Below are 26,163 nucleotides of genomic sequence, written 5' to 3'. Positions count from 1 at the left end.
TGACTCACTGCGATATTTGATTGCTGAGAAAACGCGGTTTTAGAGAACAACTTTATACGTCTTTTATACGTTTCTCTGTATAACCTTAACACAAAGCAAGTTATGGCCAATTCACAATGTTAAGTTACTGTTGGGACACCCTGATACACATTTTATGGCAAATCATTAAAAAGTGATGTTTTTGAATTTAACAGTCCGCTAAGTAAATTGTTTAAATCTAATGATATGAACTTAAAGTGTATGTAGCTGGGATGGAAAGCCGTCCATCATATAAAAAATTCGGACCTTTTGCATTGATGATATTAATTTTTTCCACAAAAACACCAAAAAAATTTGGTCATTTTGAAAAAAAAATTATATATTCAATATGAAAGGTCAGAATTTTCAATTGATCGTCTGCTTTTCCTTCCAGCTACATACACTCTCAGTACGTAGATTAATTAAGTTTACTTCGAGGACTGTTAAGTATCACAAATTTAAAAATAATAATATGCCATAAAATTTGCGAATTTAAAAAAAATCTAAATTATTTGATATCAGAAGGACATTCCTCGTATTCAGAATGCAATTCGATATGTCTGATGTACTCTCAGCTCCAACAAAAAATACTGTGCAAATGGTATCCGATTCCTTAACATAGTTATTTACAATTCAAAATTTATAAGTAGATTATACAATATCAGTTCGGGGCACTCGTAATTCACGGACGTCTCTGATACGGGTAGTCTGTGATATCACATACGTCGAGCTTTTTTGACAGCTGGGCACTCGATGCCGCACATCGGAACGAAGCTGAGTATTGTAGAAAAACACCACAACATACCCACAGCTATACACGAAAGCAATGAAACCCAACCCAACATACCCCATTCTTCGTGAGCGGAACATACGCCCACCGACTGACAACACATCCCACCCCTACATCCATAAACACAAACCTCTTTGCTTTGTCACGTCCCCACATGGGGAAGTTATAATCAGGCGGCGGATGACATGATCGAGCCGGCAACTTGTGAAACCGCCCGGCCGTATGGCATTTTCCAAATAGTCGGTTAGTTTTGTGGGGTTCATTATCGAACCCCAACGGTTTTAGCATGTATTTATATTATTTATCAACATAGGCCTATTTGTTTGTGATATTTCAAGCGTTTTAAAATTTCAAAATAATACCATTCAATTACACGGTTGACGATGAAAATTTACTGAATTTAGAGAATGCAATGCGGCCACCACCTGGTTATAATTATACAATATGAGCAATTCAATATCAAATTCAAAACTTATGAACATAAATCTGTTCAGACAAGATTGTTCTGGAATAAAATCTTGTTAGATTGCAGGATCATATAATTTCTAAAAATAAACAAATCACCAATTGTTTTGTTGAATCTCTGACGTCATAGTAGTCTTAAGTCCCCGGGAAAAACTGTATTTCGAAAACCAATTTGTTTATGAATACTATATTTTGTTGTTTATCTTCATTTATCTTCATGACAAAAGGCACCGAAACCAATTTCACAATCTCAGAATAATAATTGAATTCATGCCCAATCCGGGTGGTGTGACTCTCGATATTAGCGCAATCGCATGTTTGGTTAAAAAGACCCACTCTACTGTGACAAAAGTTGTATCATTTCCAAGGTTCGACATTTTAAGTTTGCAGCGCATCTGGTTGACTCACAGTTTGCGGCTACTCCTTCACGATAAGTAAGGCGGTCTTTCTTTCTGTCTTCAATCTATCTCTTTGAGTGGTAGAGTACCATTCTAACCACTGAGATCCAATGAGACGCGGTACTTAACTTCTGCAATAAGCCTTCTCTAACTTCTGCGATACGGTTGGTTTTTACTTTAAGTTTATGATACTGACGATTTCAGCATTAGGTAAGTAAGTGTCAATTTATTTATCATATAATATTATTTTTATATGGATAAATTTGATGTAAAATCAAGGCTGTCGATTGTTAAATCGCAATTTTATTTGCACAATAAAATTACAACGGGTCACATTGTTGAAAAAGTTTGTTTTACTATTTATGTTGGGTTTTCATTTATATAACAGCAAGTTGTCGTTTTTAATTGACATTTCACGGATATTTTACAGGAATTTCTTTATGTACATCCCAAAAATGGCTATTTGTCGTGACACTGCAGAATTATCAAAACGTCCATTAACATGTTTAAAGACTGAGACTATTAAACTAGTCTCAGTTAAACATTGTTAAAGGTAATACTAAAAAAGTCAGAAAATGCAATATTCTTGACAGCTTAGTTGCCAATGATATGAAAAACAAACCTGTTATTTCCCCGTTTGAAAGCAGACAATTCTGCGTGAAAGCAGAAAAAAACATGAAAGTTCTGTTAAAAAAAACCAGAATATTCTGCTTAAACAATTCAGAAAAGTTATAAGATCCAAAACATTCTTTGAAAAAAAAACACATCAAAAGTAACTAAACTGCCAGCACAACAGTTTTTCACTTACACTTATACTTAAGTTCAACTCGCCATTGAACTTGTACATGGGGAAAGTCCCACAGAAATCCCAACGTTTATTGCTAGTTTACCTATTGTTGCTAACAAAGATTTTTTTGTGGTCTAATGAACATTTTCAGGAATTATGTCATAAAAAATGCGAAATAAATCAAATCGAACAATATATCGAAACACTTCTAATGCGGATGCTTTACACTTTCGCTGCGTACAGGCAGGCACTTTTTCCATTTAAGGGCTGGGATAGCGACGCTTTCAAGTATTTTTGTGAGACCTGAGAGCATGATCAGACATATCGAATCGCATTTTAAATATCTAGTTATTTTTGCGATATAAGACGCATTTTATGGCAATAAAAATTGATATTTTTGAAATTTAACGGTCCTTGAAGTAAATTGTATAGCGATAATGACAAGCCGTCCATCATATGAAAATTGTGACCTTCCGTATTGAAGATATAGATCTTTCCCCAAAACACACACACACAAAAAAAGGTCTTTTTGGGAAAAAAATATCTTAAATATGAAAAGTCAAAAATGTTTTTGGAATATTATTAAAACGTTTTTATACCATTTATATAACACGACATTTAGGCCTAAGCGTTTTTTGTAAAACATTTTTGTTTGCTGAGCAGTAGATTATCAAAAATTGTTTTTTAAGGTTATGAAAACGTTTTATACTCTTAATATACCCTTTATATAACCCGACATTTAAACGTTTTCTGACAACCTTTTATAACCTTTTGCAAATGATGTCAAAAACGTTTTGTGTTTGCTGGGAAGCCACTCGTCGAGAAATTCGCCCTAGTAGTCTCTGATGCGTGCGATTGAATGCTTGACGACACGAGTTCGATCCTACTGTTCTCGTGAAAAAAACGCTAGTTTGACATTCCACTGGGCAAGAAACTGCTAGCTGTCCCAGTCTACCATACGAAATCGGGAATTGATCCTGGCTGCGATGGTTAGGCCTATTATATAGGCTGACTAGGATTCTGTGCTTGTATAGAGCTGTCCACGAATGATGATAAATGTGTATCAAAATTATATACATAGCATCAATACTTTTCAAGATATGGATAATTTGGTCAATGATACCTTGATAATTTTGCCAAATTGCTAGTCTATATAATATACTATTTAGTTCCCTGCCTTACACAGGATTGAATAGGGATTATCATAGTTCAATTGTTAATTATTGATTAAATAAACCTCTTTTTAATAAGTACTTTCAAGGATTTGAAAGTCCACTCAGTCCCAAGGTCAAATGCCATGACATTAAGAATTCCAAAATTTGATTTTTATTTCATGGGAATGTCATCTTTAAAGGCCTCAAAATCATACCTGGCGATTTGTTCCGGGTTTTGTTGGAGCTGGTCACATACATTTTAAAATGTATACATTCTTGAGCTTCCTGATATTTCACCTACACATACTAGTGGGTTTTTTTTCACGGCAGTGAAATGATGCCACTTTCCCCCATATCTCATATGCACAGTTTATCCCTTACATATCCTGTGTCATGAATAGGTATTGTAGCCCACCAGCCCTGTGGTAAAGAGTCTAGGAAATAATTCCTAATATCTCATACCCTAGTTTGTATGCCTTTATCTAATCTTGCCGCACATGACAACTTACTAATTAGCCCTAACCCGGAAAAGAGTCTATCCAGTGTAGGAATTTGTTAGCCTTTTTTAGAAACATGTTTGTAATTGGCTTATAGCCATCACATGCTGACAATAGACATAACTGATTGGTTAATCAAAACTAGACAGGTCATGGCCAGGCCTAATTACAAAGTAAACATATCATTCTGTATAGATAACTGTGCAGCAGACGATTTACTTCAGAAAATTACTACATTGCACAAAACTAATTTTTAAAATTCTTTTTTTACACGATTATATTGTACTTTATTAAACCAATATACCCTGCAAAAATCAAGACTCTAGGTGCTGTAGTTTGGTCAAAATCCGAGATTTTGAATAAAACGACGGAACCGGCGTTTTATTATTACGATGGAATTATTAGTCGAACGCATACACATACACGGCGTGCGGGACGGTGATATACACAACAAAAAGTCGTACCATAACATGACCGAAGGAGTGGTACGTACTGGCGACATGTGCGCTGGTAGTAAATTCCAATTTTCTTTACTTTGCCGTAGTTGTTCGGCTCAAAATTAAAAGGGGATATATCTGACAGTAAAAGCTAACATTTTATGGCAAAGAAATGCTAATCCATTTTGTTTGAAAATGTTATAATATGGCTTTAATTGAATGTTTATTGACTCTTGTAATAACCCATGTGTATAAACCTGTATAATATTGGTGTTCATATTAAAGCAGGACTATAAAGAGACAAATATCCCTGACCCTGACAAAAGCTAGCAAGAGCAAGCTGTGTAATTTGTTTACTTTAGTGATAAGATACAATTTTCTTCATACTTATAGCCAAATTTGTTTCCTAGTAGGTGACTTAATAAAATTCCTTTAAAAAGGAATGGGGCGCCCAATGTGAGCTTGGTCGTGATGTGGTAAATTTCATGGTGTTTAGATTTGGTATTATTATCTCTTGCAAACCCGGTGACACCTCATTATAGAAATCGGACCTGTCGATAGGTTGTAAGAGGGGATAGCCTTTTCCAGGCACGAATTGGGCCATATATAAAGAAAGTTTTGCTACTTTACAACACAATAAAAACCTAAATGCAAAACGAGATCCTGTAGGTGGCTCCCGAGGTGGCTTAAAAAACTAAATGCAAAATGAGGTTTTTAAACAATATTGTTTTCCAGAGTCAAGACGCAGGTATCATTATTAAGCCTCATATCACTTATTTATTGTTGAATAAGTGCAGAGTAGGTTAGATATGAATATAATATGTACTCCTGAATGTTAGACCAAAGTAGCTCAAAGTACATGTACTATACACCTGATCCGTGAACTTGGTCTTTTTTAAAGACAAATTCTTGTTAATTCATTAAATGTTATTTATTTTCCATTTAACAAAAGAGCTGCATACATGGTTTCATAAACTTGTTCACGCTTACTTCACAAATATTAGAAACAAAGATTACACGCCCTCCTCGATATCGTGGGCCAGGGCTCACTTAACCCTAGCACGCCTGAGTACTACAAAATACTACTTGATATATCCACGTGGTGTGATGACGCAATCACCCTAAGTGATGTATAGACGAATCCAACGAGCCAAGTCATGGTCAGGATTTGGTCGGCCATTTTTGGGTCCCCGCAACACCAAACTGGTGTTGTGACTACCCAATTGGGTGGATTTGTGTTGTAAACTGTCATCATTCTTTTGTCTACGTGTAACACGGGTGATAGAATGCAGTTTAAAATATCCTCCAAGGCCACATTATTTCACATTTTAGGTGAGATTGAGCCGACGGGGACCCAACTTTGGCAACCATTGAGGTATAGGAATGCGTGAAATTGGATCAGTCGTCTATAGGCACGGTTTCGCTGGCCAGCGAAGCCCAAGACCTGTGGCAAAGTGTCGCTGACTCAGTGCTTGGCATGCGAGGGGTCTCGGGTTCGAATACCACCCAGAGCAAACAACTTCTTTCTTTGTTTTCTCTCTTTATTCCTCCTTTCTTTCCCTTCCCGTCGCCAAAAAGCCCATTGCGGTTAGGGTTAAAGTGAGTAATACACCAGTCAAATGATTACCGTAGATAAAAAGGTCAAACAATTTGACAATAACATTTCAACTAGACCGAATTTAATTATAACATTTTTGCTGCGTTATAATCAGTATGTATTTCTGCGCAAAATGATCACTTTTTTTTGTTGCTGTTGAATATGTTGATATGAGATTTTAGTGAAGAGGCTCAAATTTACAACTGGGCTAGTAAAGACTGTGTTACAAATTGCCTGCATTTTGCCTGACGCTAGATTAGGCCTAGTGCTTAATTCGAGCCCTGTTAACAAATGCAATAAAATAATGTAACTTGATTGTTTTTACAGGTGCGGTCTACATACGAGAATGTTCGTCGTCAACTCGAAGACGTACGGAGCCGCTATTATATTGGTAGTGATCTACATTAACTACGGTGGTATGTGCATATTAAATACAACTAATTAATATCTTATTGATTGATTGATTGATATATTGATTGTTTGTTTGTTTGTTAATTTGATTGATTGTTTGATAGATTGATTGGTTGATTGATTGATTGATTGATTGATTGATTGATTGATTGATTGATTGATTGATTGATTGATTCATTCATTCATTCACTCATTCATTCATTCACTCATTCATTCTACCATTATGGAATGTTTCTACTTATTCTCGTAACATTTAAAATCTAATATGGCCGCCATTATCAAGACGGCCGACACTAAATCACAAATACAAGGGATCAAATGACCAGACAAGTACCAAAACTTGTAGATACCCTCCCTTTGAATCATTTATTAGGATAAAATGTTAGCCAATTCAAAATTAAAAATGGCCGCGAGTTTTAAGATGGCCGCCCCTAAATTACAATGATATCAATGTTACAAAGGATAAAAGATCATACATGCACCAACATTTGCAGTTAACCTCCTTTTGAATCCATTATTAGGATACTAACATTAGACACTTAACTTGAAAATATAACATGGTGGTCATTAATATTAATATTTATCATTTATTGGTGGCATGCTAAAAATGGCGGCCATCTAAAAATTTCAAGTGGCTAATCCAAATTTTGGTGCTTGTATGATCTTTTAATCCTTTGTTGTATTGATATTTGTAATTTAGGGGCGACTATCTTAAAAATGGCGGCCATCTTGGATTTTGAATCGGCTAACATTTTTTCCTAATGAATTAATTCAAATAGGTGATATTAAACATTAGTACTTGTCTGGTAATTTGATCCTTTGTAACATTGATTTTGTCATTAGGTGGCAGCCATCTTGGATTTTAATTTGGCTAACGGGTTTTTCCTAATAAGAACTCATAAGAAATGTATTAGTACATGGTGTTACGTAGAATTATCATAAGTCAGTGCAAAATTTGCTACACTAGTGGAACCAAGGTTATTTTGCTTCCTTATACCCTAGGTAACAAAACCTGAGTTGGTTCCATTTAGCCTTTTTTAAGCCGCATTTGTCCCGAAAGCGCAGTCATATTTTTCTTAATGATTATTTATACTTTTGATTGTCAAAATCCACTAAGAACATAATTAGGATCATTTTCTAGAATCCAAGATGGCTGCCAAATCCAAAATGGCCGACAATTTGTCTAAAATGGTCTGCCAGCTATAAGGACATTGATTTCTTTCCTTTTTCCTGATTATTTTCACTGCTTATGTTTCTGAGAATCCACTGAGAACTAAAAACTTAATTTGGTCCATTTTCTCCAATCCAAGATGGCCTCTAAATCCAAAATGGCCGCCTTTTATTGTAATATGGCATACCGCTTTGAACAATTACTATCATTGAGAGTAAAATACGTCTATCTTATTTCTGTTAGATATGGATAAGAAAATGATTCGAAACAAATTAAAGTAGTGCAACAACATTGTTTAAGGAGAATATAGGTGCATTTAACCTTTCAAAATGGCCGCCAAAGTGTCTTGAAATTGGCTAAGTTTAATTTTTCAGCACTGATTTATGCAATGAAATGTCTATATTGTAATTCAACTTCAAACATTTATGATAGACAGTGATAGAGCTGACCTTGAGGCATGTAAATGCCTAGTTGTCATCATAAGTTCCTCAGTTTGGTGCACAGCTGTAGGCCTATCATATTGGTACACTCTTCATCTGCTCTACAATCACATGCTTCTGTACAAGTCAGATTGTGTCGTATGCAGGAACATCTTCTGGAGCATTTGCTTATTCCACATCCGCACCTAACAAGCTCGACAACAGACTTGGGAGCTATTGCAATGTCTGACAGGATAGGTACTGGAATGGTATCTGCATCACTCGACCATCCTAGCTTGAACGGGTCTGGAATATTTGGATTTACCACAAGGTCTTGACTCCAAACATATGCTTGCATATGCGCCCGCAGAATGTGTTGATGCCACGCACTTGAAGTTGAAGGAATTTTATCAATCCTCCCTGGTCGGCTCTTGAAGCCTGCCTGCACAAAAACCTCTCACAGCCTGAACCAACACATTAAGAAGGCATTTCTGCATCACCAAGTTGACTCAGTGCTGTGAATTCTTCAGGTGTTGCTTCAGTGAAGGCCTTGAAGGCAGTCTTTTTGCCTATACCTCGGAAACCGAAACCGAAACAGAAAAGATGAAAGATGAAGATGATGTGCCAATTGTGTCGCTTGGATGACTTTGGGTCGATTGTGTCTCAGAGTATAGCGAGTGATAACGCAATTTTTTTCGAAAATGTTATATCACCTGCGTGAAAAGTTCGTACCCTTTCTCATTCACGGTATTTTTTCGTTCTTCTTTTGTTTATCCTTTAGATTCATGCAGTTCGGATCCACCTGCCCCGCCACCTGGTAAGTACGTGGTAATCATACGACTAGCTCAAAAATCAACGGATCATCATTATTATTTTAATGTCGATATTAACGTGAATGATCTCATTTTGGACATGGCTTGTTAATTTATCCGCTTACCATACAAAGATTATATCTGTATTTATGTACCGTTGGGGTTCCCTCTCCTCTAATAAAAAATCGTAAATAGGCTATGGGTCTTTTTATCTTTTTGGTTTCGGTTCCTGTTTCAGTATTCGGTTTCAGATCTCATTGTTATTTTGAAGTGTTAGCATGGTACGTGTGAACAATCCTTTTATTTATAATATTTCAAAATGAGACACTTTTGGGCAGGTTATCAATTCTGAGATTTTTACATATCTTAAATATAAAGATATTTTGCAGTTTTCACAATGCAGTTTTCTCCAATGTAATCGGACATTTCTAAGCGAAGATATTGAGTTTGTAAGTTATGGTATTATAAAATTGGAAATTGAGATATCGGCCTTTAAAAATATTATTGACAATGTTGAGAGTAGGAATTACCTTGAAAAATGTCTCAAAAAATACAAGATGCGAGTTATATTATGGTCTGAAACTATTAGACAATATTTTTAACATTACATCACAAATTCGCAACAAACGCAAATTGTGAAAAAATCACCCCGGGCAGATTTTTTGCTATTTCTCCATTTACGATCCTGCCCAAAAGTGTCTCCTTTTAACATGACACGTCACATATAGTCTTTTGTTGCTCACTAAAAAAAGTTGAACGAAGAGAATTTCTGTTTTCGGTTTGTTGAGTTATGTTAATTTCTAACATGAAACCTTCAGATGAGAGGGTTTGTGCTAATCTAGACAAAAGAAGTGTCTAAATTTTACGGTCTTAAATTCGCGATAAGTTGTACGGCTTCAATTGACATGCGTTTGGTGTATATGCCCATCTGCCTAGGCGGGAGTGGCTCGTGAAATAGTCTACCATCAAAATATACACTAATCAGTGTTGCCCGGGGTGTTGCCAAGAGGTATTGGGTAGTTTTAGGCATGTAGGTATACTTGTTCGTGCAATCACACACACATTGGTCATATCGAGGGTTCAGAACCAGAAAGCCGTAATTCATTATGACCAGCTCGCACAAAATGAGCATAACGTTGGCTCCTTGCTTTTGACTTCAAAAATCAATATTCCCTCCACTATGTCTTTTGTTTTCTATTGAATTTTGTCATGATTAATGGACTGTATCTTCTATAGTGCTCTGGCGACTTTACACTCATTTTGTGGGAGCAGGTGATTGTGAGTTGAGGCTTTCAGTCTGGTTCTCAACCCGCGATATGATTATGTAGAGATGAAACGGGGAATTATTTTCGTCCCAAAATACACATTAAAACTTGATAATTGCGTTGAAGCGTAACTGATTGATTTCATTCTTTGGCGTTACAAGTGGAATTTGTAATCTGATAATAGGTTGGGCCTATATGCGAGGACATAACACACTGTGGATGTTCTATAATCTTGTCTTATCCAGCCTTGATTGACAGCAGGCATCCACCTCTATTGAAATATTAAGCTGATTGGTACTTCAAACTAACAATGAATTCAAATTACAGATCCACTCACATAATCCCTTGCATTTTCGTTTCTGAACAATAGAGGAACCGAAACCAAAAAGATAGAAAGACCCCGTGTTTTCATCTGACGACGGCTTTTTCTGCCAGCTCGCCTATTCTCTCAGTGTGCCAGGTGGCGCTCTGAAACGCTGCTGGGGTCATCACAAGAGTACGCCATCTCGCTCGATCTGATGCATACTGTACTGCAGTTACTGTCCGTTTTCCTATACACAATACACAGTGCTCTCACCATTGACGCGTGACCTCTACAAATGATGTATGTTGGAAGAATGGGCACTTGACTAGTTAACATCACTGTGTGAAAAATAACCAGCCAATATTTAAAGTATTCTCCAAACTTCTAGCAAATATATTTCTCTAACATGACCTAAAATTACAGCTAGGTTAGATGTTCAGAAGGGGTCGCACTTTCGTAGAATATGAGTGAGGGCAAAGCATAGCTAGCTCATAGCTAGCCAAATCCCCGTGTTAATTGAATGGAGATTTGACCGAAAATATTGAGCTATATTGGTAACGGACCGCTCCGTTCTGAAGGATGCCACAGAAAAACGGTACAAGCTACATTTAAAGTATTCTAAGAAATTCTAGAAAATATAGTTTTGTAACATGTCCTAAATTTTTAGCTAATTTAGGTGTTTGGAGAGGGTCGCACTTTTGTGTTTTAGGAAGGATATGTAAACGACAGATAACACCAAAAATATGAAGAAATTATTTCCAAACCGTGTTAAGTCAACAATCATTATGTTGCTCATTTTCAAGAATGCTGGTTAACAAAAAGCAGGCCATTGTCTCATTTCGTGAACAAAGGTCCACATACCATTGTTTCCTTCCGTTTCCTTTATAATCGGTTACCCAACTGAAGCTATAATACCAGCTTTATTGCGATGTCGCACATGTAAAACAGACACATGTGCACAACCAGAGTAGATCCGATTTAATCAGTTGAGCTGTTTCAATGAGTGTTATCTTGGTTTAATAGCTTTTAATTGGGTTTAAGTCCTGCAAAGGTCGAGATGAATTCTACTGTAGACATGACTGCATCATGGCCAAGTGCGTTGCACCATGCATTCCTTGGCTAGAAACCAGATTCACGTCATTGGTTCAAGATTTTGGTGGACGTCCCCTTCCTCGTCGGCCTATCATAGCCCCTTGTTCAATTTGTTTTTCCACAACTCCATGTTTCGTGACAATATGACCGAAGTACTCAACTCTTTTCCTGTCATTCTTTGTCATAGACCAAGACTCGCATCCGTAAGCAGCAATGGAAAACCCAGTTACATGTAATAGGCGTACCTTGAGGTCAATGGATAGGCCTCGGCTCTTGCATATGCTTGACATGCCTTGCACAGCTGTCCTTGTAATAGCCAGTCTTCTCTTAATTTCAGTAATACTATCACCGATGTTGTTCATCATTGAACCCAGGTATTCAAATTACTTCACTTCATCAACCTGCGGTCGAACTATCACAAAGTCAACACTATTTGCTCTCTGTCTACAACCATTATTTTTGTCGTCTTGGTTTTCAGGAGAAGACTTTTTTCTTTCTTCACTGGCCTCTTTGAAACGCTTCAAAAGATCAATCAGCTCTACTCTGCTGCTATAAATAAGAGTCAGAGGATGATTTAAGGAAGCCCCATCATGCACTGTAAAAGTGTTATCACTAGAGTTTCAACTGCCACTTTACTTTTCAAATCCCATTGAACTCTGTGCAAAAGATGTTGTTTTAGAATTGCCCGTGTGTCATTATTACTTGGTCGATTTCAGATCTTAAGTGATGTATGCATGAAGGATAATTCATACCTTCTGTAGATAACATAAAATGTGAAATCGACCAACTTTTTGAAGGTGTTTTTATTGTAAATATATCTGTCCAAATTCAAATTTAACCATGCACGTGTGTATGCATTGGGCGGGCAGTGGTGTCATGTTCACTCACACAGCTGTGCTAACCGCAAGACTTGCTGGGAAGTGCTTAAATCATCCTCTGAATAAGAGTGGTATCACCAGCGTACCTCAGGTTAGTGATCCTTCACTCCACCTTCAAACCCCTCCAAAGCTGTTCTTATGGTGTCTTTAGAGTAGATGTTAAAGAGGTTTGATGATAGTACGCAGCCCTGCCGTAAGCCTGCCTCTTCCAGTCTTCAACCAATCTGTGTCCCCACTACATGTTCTGACTTGAGATTCTTGGTCTTCATATGAGCGGCTGATCAGGTCTACAAGATGGATTGGGAAACCCATCTTCGTCATAGTTTCCCACATCTGAGGATGGCTATCACAGTCAAAAGCTTTACTGTAATCTATGAAGCACATGTAGAGAGGAAGTCTATTCTCTCTGTAATTCTCAATAACATTTCTGATGTTGACAATTTGGTCCCAAGTCCCATCCCACTTCCTTCACAAAACCCTGCCTGCTAATCAGATATTTCTCGTACAAAATATAATCTAAAATGTTTTACAAGAATAAAAACAAACCCCAAAAAACATTATTATTGAATAAATTAACTATTTAGATATTGTTAATGGTAACATTATGACAATAATATAATAAATAAATTAATAATAATTACAGCAATTTCCCAGATATGTCAGAGATCAAAGTGTCCCAAAACTGCTCAATGTTAAAATGGTGATTGGGCTTATTATTAATGTACAACGAACCGGGACGTTGACGTCGAAGTCGAAGTAAATTTGGAACAGCATTTGGCAAACCTTCCTCTTATCAGGATTCAGCAAAAGTATAGATTGTCTTGTACAGTTCTTTAGTTATAGGCAAAATCGTCATAAAGTCAAACATTGATATTTTGCCTATATAACGCAAGAACTATTAGTACGTTGGAGGAATAAATATTCATCCCAGCGGCCATGTTGGATTTATACAAATTAGGCACTGTTCCACTGTTTTAAGAGACTTTTGAAATGTTTGGTTTGCGATTTTAGGAGACGGAGGCAAATGATGGTGCGATTCTGATGCTATTCTGCGGCTCTCAAGCTAAATGTAACGTGCGATTATCTTGACGAATACACTTTGCTCAGTGAATTAGGCTTAAAAAATGTTTGATTGGCGTAACATTATAAAGTAAAAGGGGTAGGTCGGTCGGCATTTTTACACACATTTTAAGCTATAAACATATACGTATGATAAAGGCTTTGTACCTTTTTTCTTTTCTTTTTTTTAAAATTTTTTTTTTTAATTTTTGGTATTTTTTGCAAAAAAATAAGAAAAATGTCTTGGGTCTGGCCTATTTTTAGAATAAGTCCGGTTACGCCAATCAAACAATTTTTCCTTATCATAATGAAGCTTAGTCAATACTCAATAATCATAATAATTCTGTAATTAGGTCTATTGCTTTATCTGCAGATTGTTCTGGCGTATATCATCCTCATCACGGCCATGTTAGCTGCTCTAATGGTAACAGGCACGAAAGTCGATGTACTTACTCTTGTTCCAGTGGTTTTGGCATATGTTCAGGGAGGAACCATTGTTTTACATGTAATTCTGGACATTGGGGACCTGGTGACATTAATCCGCCATGTTGCGGTATGATTAAACTTCAAATTTGTCGATTTTTGTAAAGCGCAATTATCTTATAATTCGATAGCTCAGTGCCAGAAGTTGGTAAGTGCAATAGCTGCCCTGTGTAACTACCATGTGTAGATGAGTACAATACACTGTGTAAATTGCCTAATGTTCAGAGGGCAGCTATTTAATACACTTACCCACCTCTGGTACTGAGCAGTCAAATTGCGCTATATAAGTCTGTGATTTTTGTTTGTATAATCAGACAAAAACAAAACACCCGGCAAAAACAAGCGATTAATTACAAACAAGCAATACCATTCCATTATCGGCGATTTATTGTTTAATAACTTGTATTTCAGATATACAAGCACCGACTATTACATGTCCTAGTTCAATCACGAAGAAAGCAGATGCACTCTTAACATCCACTGTTGTAGAATGGAGTCCCGCAGTTGTAAGTATAATTTTGTATCCATTCGAACATATTATATCTTTATCACCGCATGTATCACATACATCCTAACACTTTTATTGCCAAATTCCAAAAGTAGTCAATCAAATTCGAAACTTTTTAGTTTTCGGTAAGTCCAGTTGAAACACAAGGCTTCTGCATTATGGGACGCTCCGATACATCCAGAGCGACCTAATACAATTCAAAAGTTTCTTTATGGTAAGGAAATTTACCCACTACTAAAATCTAGCGACTAATTTTGTAAATTTGCAAAATAATCACATGCGGGTGATTGTCCTGCGCATTTTTGACACCTCAATCACTACCCTACGACACTCCTGAGAAAAGATATGAATGTTTCAGTAACACGAGGTCGAAAAATAAAAATTGCAAAAAGACCTATTCAAGTTTTCAGCATAAAAGAACACAAAAAACAACGATAACATTTTTTGTTTACTTGCTCAGCACATTTCAGGCATCATACTACCGCTTCCAACTTCACTTGAGATTAATCTCTTTCTTTCAGTTAGCAACCTGGACAACCGGTTCTTTTGTTCTGCAAGGCTCACTCATTTAATGAGGCAATACAAACGATCGAATTTGGTGTTGAAATGAGCTAAATTTTGAGTTACACCTTTTCAATGTAAAATTAATTTTCTCGGCCAAATAAAAAGCAATCATTTTCATTTTTTCAGTAAATGTCAGGTCAAATTGTAGTGCTTGATACTGTATTTTTTTTCAAATCCTAGTGTTAAACGTGAAATTCAGTCATTTCGTGTAAGATTTTCGATTTTGATAGGCTTAAACTCTGCCCGCGAGCCTTTTTTTTTAATCAACCTTTTAGCTTTTCAAAGTAATATAGTTCGCTAATGAAGGATTTTTCCCAACTTTCTAACGCACATCACCGTGAGCGATATATCATAGTTTTGTCAGAATTTCCGTTTTGATTTCACCATTTTTTACTCCCGCCTGAAAATTTTTCAAAATCAACGCGTGAAATCTAAGGCTAATACTAGCATTGTGGATCGATATCCCTGGGTTTAATAGGAATTCCGGCATGGGTACAGTGTTGCCAGAACTTCAATATAGCAACGAAATTCCCAGGCATAATAGCGCTCCAACTGATCACAGCGGCGTAGCTGGGATTTTTTTCCAAGGGGGCAAGCCTGTATGGGGCGGGGCCCAAATCCACCAAATTTCCCTGCACTTGGGGGAGAGGGCGGGGGCCCAAATAGACAATTTTGCCAGGCTTATTGAATATAATCGTATGGTATTGCATATCGTATGGATTCTCCATCTCTCTGCCCCTCTTCTCCTCTCTTCCCTCTCTCTCTCCTCTCTTTTTCTTCTTTCTCCTCCTTTTCCTCTTTTTCATTGCACTAGGGGCGGGGCCCAAATAGGCACATTTTGCCAGGGGGCAATTTCCCCCCTGCCCCCCCCCCCCCGGCAGCTACGCCACTAACTGATTATGTTTATAGCATGACGAGGATCTTTCATCACGTGAGTGATTAATTATTTGATTTCATCATCACCGTGATCATCGGACAAATGTGTTGAAATTTGCTTCTCCTCAAAACAACTTTGCCAGACAATCTTACATGCAATTGGGCAATATTTTTAACAAAACTTTCTTTTACAAAACATAATATTACGCTGTATGTTTTATGATCAAGCAAACTGTTTGGTACACTCTTCCAAATAACCTTCGTAACGCCCCCAGACTTTCGTTATTTAAACGCCAGCTTAAAACCAATCTTTATAAATTGATTGTTTTTATGTTTGTTTGTAAATTTCGTGCTTTACGCGCTTTGAGTTCCTCATCAGAGATTGTGCCTTATAGGAACCATCCATTATCATTGTTAACTTAAAAAAAAAACCTGTTCAAGCAATTATTTAAAATTGCTTACCTAAAAAACAGAATAACTTGGATGTTAATACTTGACGTAGTGTTTCAATTGTCACGAAGGTGACTGGGTATGGTGCCTTTTGTTTGTGTTTGTTTGAAACTGCTTTTGGAAACCCACCGAAAGTCATAGGCCCTAATGAAGCAGCCAAAACAATACCAGGTTAAACATGGAAGTTTATAAAAACCTATTAAATAACCTTAAGGAAAAAAAACATTTGTGGCAACAATAAGCCTTGCATTGGAAGTCATGGTTAAAGTGTGTTGAGTACCACCCCAAAGTTTCCCTACATACACCCCCACTACCCACCTCACACACCTCTGCACCCACCCCACCCCATAGGCCTACATGCACATGATATTACATAATAATATATAGCATAGCTATACATTTAGGTATACGCCTACATGTCAAATTAAAAACAAACCCGAACACAAGTCTGAAGGGTGTAATGAAAATGGCAACCCGCGATGGGGGGTGGGTAGGTCATACAAAATTCACCTGGAGATAGGAGGGACAGAAGATTATAATCCCGTATAATAACACGCTAATTTTTCTAGGTTTGGACCGTGGATTTTCCCATGGACCTCAAGCGTGCGTCTCTTTTAAGAGAAAATACGGACTAACCTAGGTAAACAAACAAACAGACAGACAAAATGGTTTTCATAATCATGGAATCCATATAAATTGAAATTGCAGGCTATCACGGGAGCAAATTTTAAAATTCACCTCATTTACCAGAAAACCCAATTGGGGATTTGGGCTACTAAATCGCTGGTCGGGCAATATGCTTTTCAATGGAAAATTGCCCTGGATGACAACAATGAAAATATCGACTATTTCTGCTGGTTGCTAACGAGATAAAAAGTACTGAGTTTGACATTTTCGGAGCATGAAGGGAAAAAGGGTAAAATAAAAACGGAAATTCTGACAAAACTATAATATATAGACCCACACGATGTGCGTTACAGAGGTGGGAAATATCTTTCTTTAGCAAACTATATTAGGCCCATTCTCCGTTAAAGCGTTCAAGTTTGGTCTCAGGAATGACAAAATGCCAATCACAAAGAATTCATAAAATTCATTCAGAATCGTAAACATTTTTGAGCAATATTACTTGTACGTATTGGGGGTAACGTATCAGTGGTAACGTATCTGTGAAACCCTTGCCCATCTTTGTCTTAATCGTGCAAGTGTAAAAACTGACCAACTTAATACCCATACTTGATCAGTCATCACCCAATGTACTAAAGCCTGGTATGGTATTTGGCTTCATTTATCACAGCGTTTTTTCCGAGGGGAGTAGAATTTAGGTAACGTATCTGTGACAGCATGAACGTAACGTTAGGACTTTTTGCCATTAATAGACCTGATTTTTTTACTTTGAAACCATTGTGTTATGTTCCATATATATAATATAACTATGAAGCCTGCTTGATCCACCACATATGAGAACATTCATCTAGCCAATTATTTTCACAGATTGTTATCCATTAGAAATATGGTAACGTATCTGTGAACAATATTGGCGACATAGTCTGAAAGACCTGTTGGAAAAATTTAATAATCTGTGTTGTGATGATTTATACTTTATAATGAGGGCATGATACCAGGTAATGAAAAGTACCTATAATCCATTATATGCGCGCATGTTTAGAGAGCAGGGACACATTATACGGAACACACCTTGGCTGGCGACATGGAGGAAAACAATGGACATGCATAATCAGCTTTATTGTTTTATACTTTCTAGGCATGTTACAACCTCTAGCCTCACACATTTTAAAAAGCAACTCCTAAGTATAAGTTATATTAATAAAAGTTATTTCTTTCTCACGAAACAAGTCTGAATACGACTTGAAACTATGGGCGACACATATTTGGCATTTTGAACACTTTATCGGAGAATGTGCCATTAGTTTGAGACGCTAAAAAACCAATTCCGTAAAAAGCTCGCGGGCGAACTCAAGGCCTATAAAAATCAAAAATATCACACTAAAAGACACAATTTGATGCTTAATTTTAACACCAGGATTTTAAAAATATATATATATCCAAGCACCAAGTTTTTAACTGACATTACTGAAGAAAGAAAAAATATTGCTTTATATTTGACCGAGAAAATTAATTTCATAGCAAAAGGTGTATCTCTGAATTGTGCTGATTTTAACATGTATCGATCGACTTTTAGCGCGACTAAGCATTTCTAAAGAATCGGTTGTCCAGGTGGCTGACTGCTTTACCGGTCTTTCAGTACTTTGTGTGTCCACCGTTGGCTTCCCTTACAGCAACCACGCGGCGTCTCATGTTCCGAATGAGGCGTCGAATGTTATCTTGCTCAATCCCATTCCACTCGTTGATAACGATGCGACGCAATCCTACCAGAGTTGTATCTGTCATTATCTTCTTGTTGACTCGTCTCTTGAGCTGATCCCAAAGGTTCTCCAAGGAGTTAAGATCAGGGCATCTGGAGGGCCACTCAAATGTCTCAAATCCTTCTGCTTTGGTAACCTATTGAACGTACAGTATCTTCCAAACTGCTGTAATCATGACCTGTTTTATATCCCTTTTCCAAACCCATCTCTCAAAACGTAAATGTCTTAGTACCAACTTACCTTTGTCTTTAATCATTCGTCCGCACAATAAGCAAATGATTATCCAACATGCATCAAGGAAAATGCTTTAAATTCAAATTGATATGGCGGGAATAATGAAACCGTCTTGGATCAGTGAATCAGCTCTAAAACCACTGAATAGGCTTCTTTGCCATTATTATTTGTCGACCTCTTGGTACTTACACATTCATATCTTTTCTCAGGAGTGTTGTAGGGTAGTAATTGAGGTGTCAAAATGCGCAGGACAACCCCCCGCGTACAAAATGTGTTGCTAGATTTTAATTGTGGGTAACTTTCCTAACCATAAAAAAACTTTTTGGCGTAGTTTATTTGTTTTTATTTTGTTGAAAGGATGGTATTGGCAGGGACACTAGATCTCTATTATATATACGATCCCTGATATTGGTATCCAACACGGCTGGTTATCAACTCGTCAAAATGTCTTTCATTACAAGTGAGAACACTCTTGGTCTTCTCGGTGAACCTTCAAAATAAAGTTTGTTCTGAAAACGGATGGTTATGGTTAGAGTTAACTCTAACTAACATCCAGACTGTGTGTTGATATGGATGAAGCTTTTTTTGCCTCCTGCCCGGGTCTCCTGCCTTCTTAAAACAAAAATTAAGCATCCGGAGTTATTGACAAGACCAAAAGACATTTTGACATTCGGTAGAGTTGACATAGGTCGCGCAGGTATTGATACTGTAAACAAAACACCAGTCACAGGATAATATTTGTTAATCCCAAAATATTAGTACTGCATTTTTCTGGAATAGACGAGTAGACGCTGCTGCTGTCTAAATAATTGTATAAAATCGCTTTACTTTCAGGCCCAGGACAACTATGGAACACCATCTGTAAGCTTAACTTCTACGAAGCTATCGGGATCAACCTTTACGGAAGGAACACATACAATTTCTTATGAAGCTTGCGATCCAGCCGGTTACAAGAACGACTGCTCTTTTACGGTCACAGTCACGGGTATGAAACGATATGCAGGGTGTTTCATGGGCTCACCAAGGCACGGAACAAAGTGTCATTGGGGAATGTAGATTTTATTTGTTATATTCAGTGCTTAGCAAAAACACCATAAGGTTGTGAGCGGATGATTACTGAAAGTTTGTAAGGTATAAGATTCATTCATCCGTGCATAATTTGATACCAAGTCACTCGGAGCCATTCGATGAAATTCATGCAGCAGTTATTTTGATGGATTGATGATAACATGTGCAGAATAAAACAAATACAAGATTGTGTTTTTCAGTTAATACTCAAGATAATGTTGATTGTTGAGAGGTTGCGATTTCTTATGCTTTGATGTTTCCGCACGTTTCAAAACTATTCAACTGAATCGAACCTACATTTTTTACCCATGTCTCTTTCGTTAGCAATTTGACCAGACTCCATCGTGTTGCTGCCAGGGATCGCCACAGCTCCTCCACAGCGAGTCTGTTACCTTCCCAGCATTTAAGAATGCCGGTACCCATTTAAACATCGGGGCTCGAACCCGTGACCTTTCAATTATGAGTCGGGAGCCCGTTCCACTCGGCCACCGTGCTCCCAAAAGTGTTACTAAACTTATCTAAACTTATACATGGATTTGTAAAAATATCATTGTTGCGCATATGCCAGAGTAATAATACTATGTTTTATATGTTGTTATCTAACTTGCTATTTACAATTATTATTTATTTTGTTAAAAACCGTTTCCAGTTTTATTTTATTGTTGTTGTTGCAGTTAATAGATGTGATAGACCAATTGACGTAGAACACCAAACGATGATTTGTAATGATCCGGAATTCAAATATGGCACAACCTGCTTGTTTTCTTGTAATGCTGGCTGGTGTCTAGATGGAGGCAATGAACTTCTTTGTGATAACCAGGGGTCTTGGAATACCGACCAACCTGCATGCACACGTTAGTATAGTCTGTCTGTCTTTTTTCAATTCTTTCAATTCTCGATCGCCAAGATCGCTTGGAATTTATTATAATTTCAACTCATTTATGCATACCTTCAATTTCAGCAATACAGTGTCCTTCCTTAACTCCACCAGCCAATGGTTATATAGTATCTTGCTCGTCAGCGCTACCACCAGGTGTGACGACGGCCGGGACGACGGCGGTGCCTCCGACAACAATAACGGCGCTACCACCAGATGTGACGACGGCAGAGACGACGGCTGTCCCTCCAGCAACAACGGTGCTGTCACCAGGTGTGACGACGGCCGGGACAACGGCGGTACCTCCAGCAACAACGGCGCTGCCACCAGGTGTAACGTCGGCCGGAACGTTGACGCTCCCCCCGGCAACAACGACGCCTCCACCAGGTGTGACGACGGCTGGGACGACGACGGTCCCTCCGACAACAACGACGCTGCCACCAGGTGTGACGACGGCCGGGACGACGACGGTCCCTCCGGCAACAACAACGGCGCTGCCACCAGATGTGACGACGGCCAGGACGACGACGGTCTCTCCAGCAACAATGACGCTGCCACTAGGTGTGACGACGGTCGGGACGACGACGGTCCCTCCGGCAACAACGCCGCTGCCACCAGGTGTGACGACGGCTGAGACGACGGCGGTCCCTCCAGCAACAACGACGCTGCCACCAGGTGTGACGACGGCAGGGACGACGACGGTCCCTCAAGCAACAACGACGCTGCCACCAGGTGTGACGACGGCAGGGACGACGACGGTCCCTCCGGAAACAACGACGCCTCCACCAGGTGTGACGACGGCCGGGACGATGACGGTCCCTCCGTCAACAACGACGCTGCCACCAGGTGTGACGACGGCCGGGACGACAACGGTCCCTCCAGCAACAACGACGGTGCAACCGGAAGTTACAACAATTGCGCCAACAACAGCACCTGTTATACTACCTGTTGGTAGTGAATGTGATATTGCTTGCGATGATGGCTACCGTCTAAGTGACAATAATGCTCGTCGTTTTTGTCAGATACAAGTGGGGTATGGATGTTCGGCTGCATGGAGTGGACACGATATTGTATGCAATCGTAAGCAAAACCAATATATGATAAAACATTTTGTTAATTTCTTAAAATTTAATATTATGCTTATTTTTCCACTCATGTTAGCAAATAATATTTACAATGAGGACGTCAGGATATTGGTAATTGACGATTTTGTGAAAATAAATTTAACACATTGAGCTCAAATATGAAAAAAAATCATACATTAAAAATGGGTGGTCCAATTTTATCTGATGATTCTACCTTACATGGATGCCCATAACGCAGAGATGAATAGAAATAGGTTTGAGTGAAATAACACTATTTATGGCCCATATGTGGAAAGGTGCACTTTGTTCATACTACCGGAACAAAGACTTTTCCAGTGTCTTGTGAAAATGTGATCTTTTATCTGACGCCAAACCTCTCGATATTGATAGGGAGGGAAAGTGGATAGATGAGGCTTTCAATTGGGCCATTCACCTTTAAAAACTGCATCCACCCACATCACCCCCACATGCACGCACTCCACCCATCGATAAAATATAAAGTCATTTTGCGACACAATTTTTGCACAAGCAGGAGTCGACTGCAACTACTTCCATTTACTCAGTACTTTTCTTTTCACTTTCGTTGCTCTGTGATATTAGGTGTCATGTGTCCTCTGTTGGTGGTATCGTCACCAGCTTCCATCACTGGATGTACTGCAGGTACGGAAGCAGTTCCATCAGGAACATCCTGCCAGTTGCAGTGCCCTGATGGATATCGCAGTGTTGGGGATGAGCACGAAGCCGTTTGCAATGGAGATGGTACCTGGAGCAACGAGGATTTCCAATGTGAAGGTGACTACTTACATGAAAATTCATGTACAAATATTTTAGAAATAGTTAAAAAGTACTTTACTGAACTTGCAGAATTCATAATTATCACAAGAGAAAAAAACCATAATATTCCGAAAAGGTCTCTTCTAAACGATCAATCCGAAACACTTTTCCTTCAAAATGTATTTGTTTGTTGTGAAACTGGAATTGATCCGGCGCACTGTTGACGCAGTAGAAGGATATTGGCGAAGCTCAACATTCATGTCTCACGTGGTCAGCGTGAGAATTTACACTTCTGTTTGTATTGATTTTTTACTTTCCATTCAATGGTCGTTATGGGCGGACATTGGAAAATTGGGCTCTATTATTACTTAGATTACTTCCATTCAGCGAAGTTATTGGCAATTTGTTGCTGTGCTATAATACACGTATACATTCGATGTATTCTATCCTACAGTGATCAGCTGTGATTCCCTACAAGAGGTTTTCCCAGCCTATCATTCTAGCTGTAACAAGGCTCCTGAAAAAGATGAAGTCGGTGCATCTTGTCAATGGTACTGCAGAACTGGTTATTTTTACAGTGGTGGTTCAAATGTTTCAACTTGTCAACCAGATGGTACATGGGATTTCACAGATTTTACTTGTGAAGGTAAGTAAGTAATAATTATCATCGGGCTGGGTGATATTCTGGAGTGTTTTGTTCCAAATCGTTATTACTCCAAGGGTTGGTTTGTACAAGCACGCCTTTGTATGAAATAAGTTCATAAACCCGAAAGGTTTTGTAAATAAGAGTAATATGTAGTGCGATCAAGCAAAAGCAGTCTGAACTCGGAAATATTAAATTTTTTGTTCCTTATATGATAGTAAAAAACATATACAAATCTGGATTTTGCAGAAAACACCATTGAAATTGGATATCCAATTCCAAAGATATGAGCAATTAAAGAGTTTCCAAAACAAGAGGAAACAAAAGGAAATATTTGGTATATATATTTGATATTTTGTGTGGCTATATCTCAAAATCAATATTTCCGAGTTCTGACTGATTTTGCTTGATCGCATCACATATTCCGACATGTCGTTTGTGCGGCAATCACAATAATTGAGATCATTAGGCTAAAAATATTACACGAGTCGTTGGTTCGCACTCCGAACAAAATACACACAATGACCCTTCGGAGAAAAAAAATCATCTTCTGTCTAAACGGCATGATAATACAGGTTAGATGTTCTTCTCATTATGTTTGGGAAACTGATTGTCCACTATGTTAACGCGTCATTGAACACGAGAGAGATTCCTCTCAGCTGAAATAAGAGGATCACACTTTCATTGAGGCGTCAGGCGGATCTCAAAGTTCTGTTACATCGCCTCCCTAGGTCCAGTACAAGAGACATCCTATCTGTCCAAGTCTATAACCCCATCATCAAGTCACAAGACTCCAGCGCACTCCGCAAGTCACGTGACTAACGTTACTGATACACTTTCATTCAACTGCTGAAGTCCCAATGGATGTGGAGACGACCCCGTGTGATGAATCATGAACTTGGTATTTTGTTAAAAGAACTGTTTACACTTCCACTCACCATACTCTTTCCAGCAATTACGTGCTCAACTTTGACAGCAACTTCGCCAGCTGTCCTTGAATGCAGTGGATCAGCGGGTCAATACTCATTCGGGACATCTTGCCAGTGGAGCTGTGATTCTGGATATCGTGGCATTGGCTCAGATATATCAACGTGTCTGGCAGATGGAACGTGGGACAAGCAGGACTTCGTGTGTGAAGGTAATAACCCGCATGTTTTTTAAATAGTTACTATTAATTATGGATATTTTGGGTTTATGACTAAGCCTACTTTCTAATTCCGTAACAAAATAATAGCAGGCTTATCGCGCGGGGGATATCGGTTGTATTATAGTGGTTACCAAGATGTCCATGACAATTCTTAACCCTATTAAAATGTTTCGTGTAGATGGTATGAACAACAACATGGCAGGTTGATCCCGAAGCCATGTACATTTATGCTTCTAGAATCCAAACTGCTGGAGTAATTACCCAGCAAACACAAAACGTTTTCGACATCATTCGCAAAAGGTTATAAAAGATTGTCAGAAAACGTTTAAATGTCGGGTTATATAAAGGGTACATTAATGGTATAAAACGTTTTCATAACATTAAATAACATTTGTTGGTAATTTACTGCACAGCAAACACAAATGTTTTACAGAAAACATTTAAATGTCGGGTTATATAAAGGGTATAAAAACGTTTTAATAGCATTCCAAAAACATTTTTGAAAACTTGGTACAAATCATTCTAAACAGAATGTTATTTTGGGGTTGAAAAAATATTTTGCAAAAACTGTTTGCCCAAAATATTTACAATAACGTTTTTAAAATGTTTTCACGACCTTTATATAACCCGACATTTAAATGTTATTAAAACGTTTTGTAAAAAACATTTTAAGAACATTTCTGTGTTTGCTGGGTGCAAATATTTTAACATAATGTTATTTAAGTGTTGACAAAATATTTGGGAAAAAATGTTTGCAAAAATAGTTTACAATGATATTTCGAAAACATTTTTAAAATATTGTTGTAGTGTGTTTTCATACAAAACGTTTTCATGACCTTTATATAACCCGACATTTTAATGTTATTAAAACGTTTTTACCTAAACCAAAACCCAAAATATAACTTATTTAAAACGTTTTAAAAACGTTTTTGTGTTTGCTGGGTAAGCTCAAAACGTGGGATAAGAATACTTGAGTGAAGTGTCTTATGTAAGGTAGGAAAAACCATGTGTCGAAATTCAACCAACCACCTAATATAAGATTTTCTTTCAATTAAGAGACTGCCAATACATGCCACTCAATGTCCATAATAATAAAAACTCTGAAGACTGCCATAAAGGGTGTTTCAATAATTTCAGTTTTGTAGTTTTGTATAATCATTTTCAATATCATTTGCAGAGATAACCTGTGCCTCATTGGTAGAACCGCATCCATCATATCATACTGGCTGCAATAAACCACCTGATGGCACGGATGAGGTCGGTGATATTTGTCAATGGCATTGCAGAAGTGGATTTTATGGTACTGGAACAAACACTTCCACTTGTCTACCAGATGGAACTTGGGATAATGCAAACTACAACTGTCAAGGTAGCCATTAGTTTCCACCAGCGGAATTATTTTGATTTCTACTCTAGTGTTTCTATTTCTATTCTACCCTTGGGTAGAAGCTTATCATTTCGTATAGCTTCAAAATCTTTGTCACATTTCAACACTGAAAATTCTATCGAAGCGGAT

At 37.9% G+C, this 26,163-nt stretch overlaps 1 protein-coding gene across 2 annotated transcripts in view; it reads left to right on the top strand.

Moving 5' to 3' along the window:
• Positions 1-1,631: 1,631 nt before the first annotated feature.
• LOC140150765 (uncharacterized) overlaps positions 1,632-26,163 on the top strand; it is a 34,196-nt gene continuing 9,664 nt past the window's right edge. Inside the window, exons 1-12 of one of the 2 annotated variants that reach the window (XM_072172868.1) lie at positions 1,632-1,881; positions 6,471-6,559; positions 8,926-8,961; positions 13,928-14,107; positions 14,449-14,543; positions 19,888-20,038; positions 20,796-20,975; positions 21,083-22,078; positions 22,684-22,875; positions 23,312-23,503; positions 24,453-24,638; positions 25,825-26,016. In XM_072172868.1, coding sequence (XP_072028969.1) covers positions 6,490-6,559; positions 8,926-8,961; positions 13,928-14,107; positions 14,449-14,543; positions 19,888-20,038; positions 20,796-20,975; positions 21,083-22,078; positions 22,684-22,875; positions 23,312-23,503; positions 24,453-24,638; positions 25,825-26,016 — 2,470 coding nt within the window. In that variant the 5' untranslated portion in view covers positions 1,632-1,881; positions 6,471-6,489. Of the gene's footprint in view, positions 1,886-6,470; positions 6,560-8,925; positions 8,962-13,927; positions 14,108-14,448; positions 14,544-19,887; positions 20,039-20,795; positions 20,976-21,082; positions 22,079-22,683; positions 22,876-23,311; positions 23,504-24,452; positions 24,639-25,824; positions 26,017-26,163 lie in introns of both variants that reach the window. The other variant, XM_072172867.1, reaches the window with a different exon arrangement.

This window comes from Amphiura filiformis, chromosome 4 (assembly GCF_039555335.1).
Source record: "Amphiura filiformis chromosome 4, Afil_fr2py, whole genome shotgun sequence".
NCBI classification, from domain to species: Eukaryota; Metazoa; Echinodermata; class Ophiuroidea; order Amphilepidida; family Amphiuridae; genus Amphiura; species Amphiura filiformis.
Note: the sequence above shows the minus strand (reverse complement) of the source record. Positions and strands in the feature narration are given on the sequence as shown.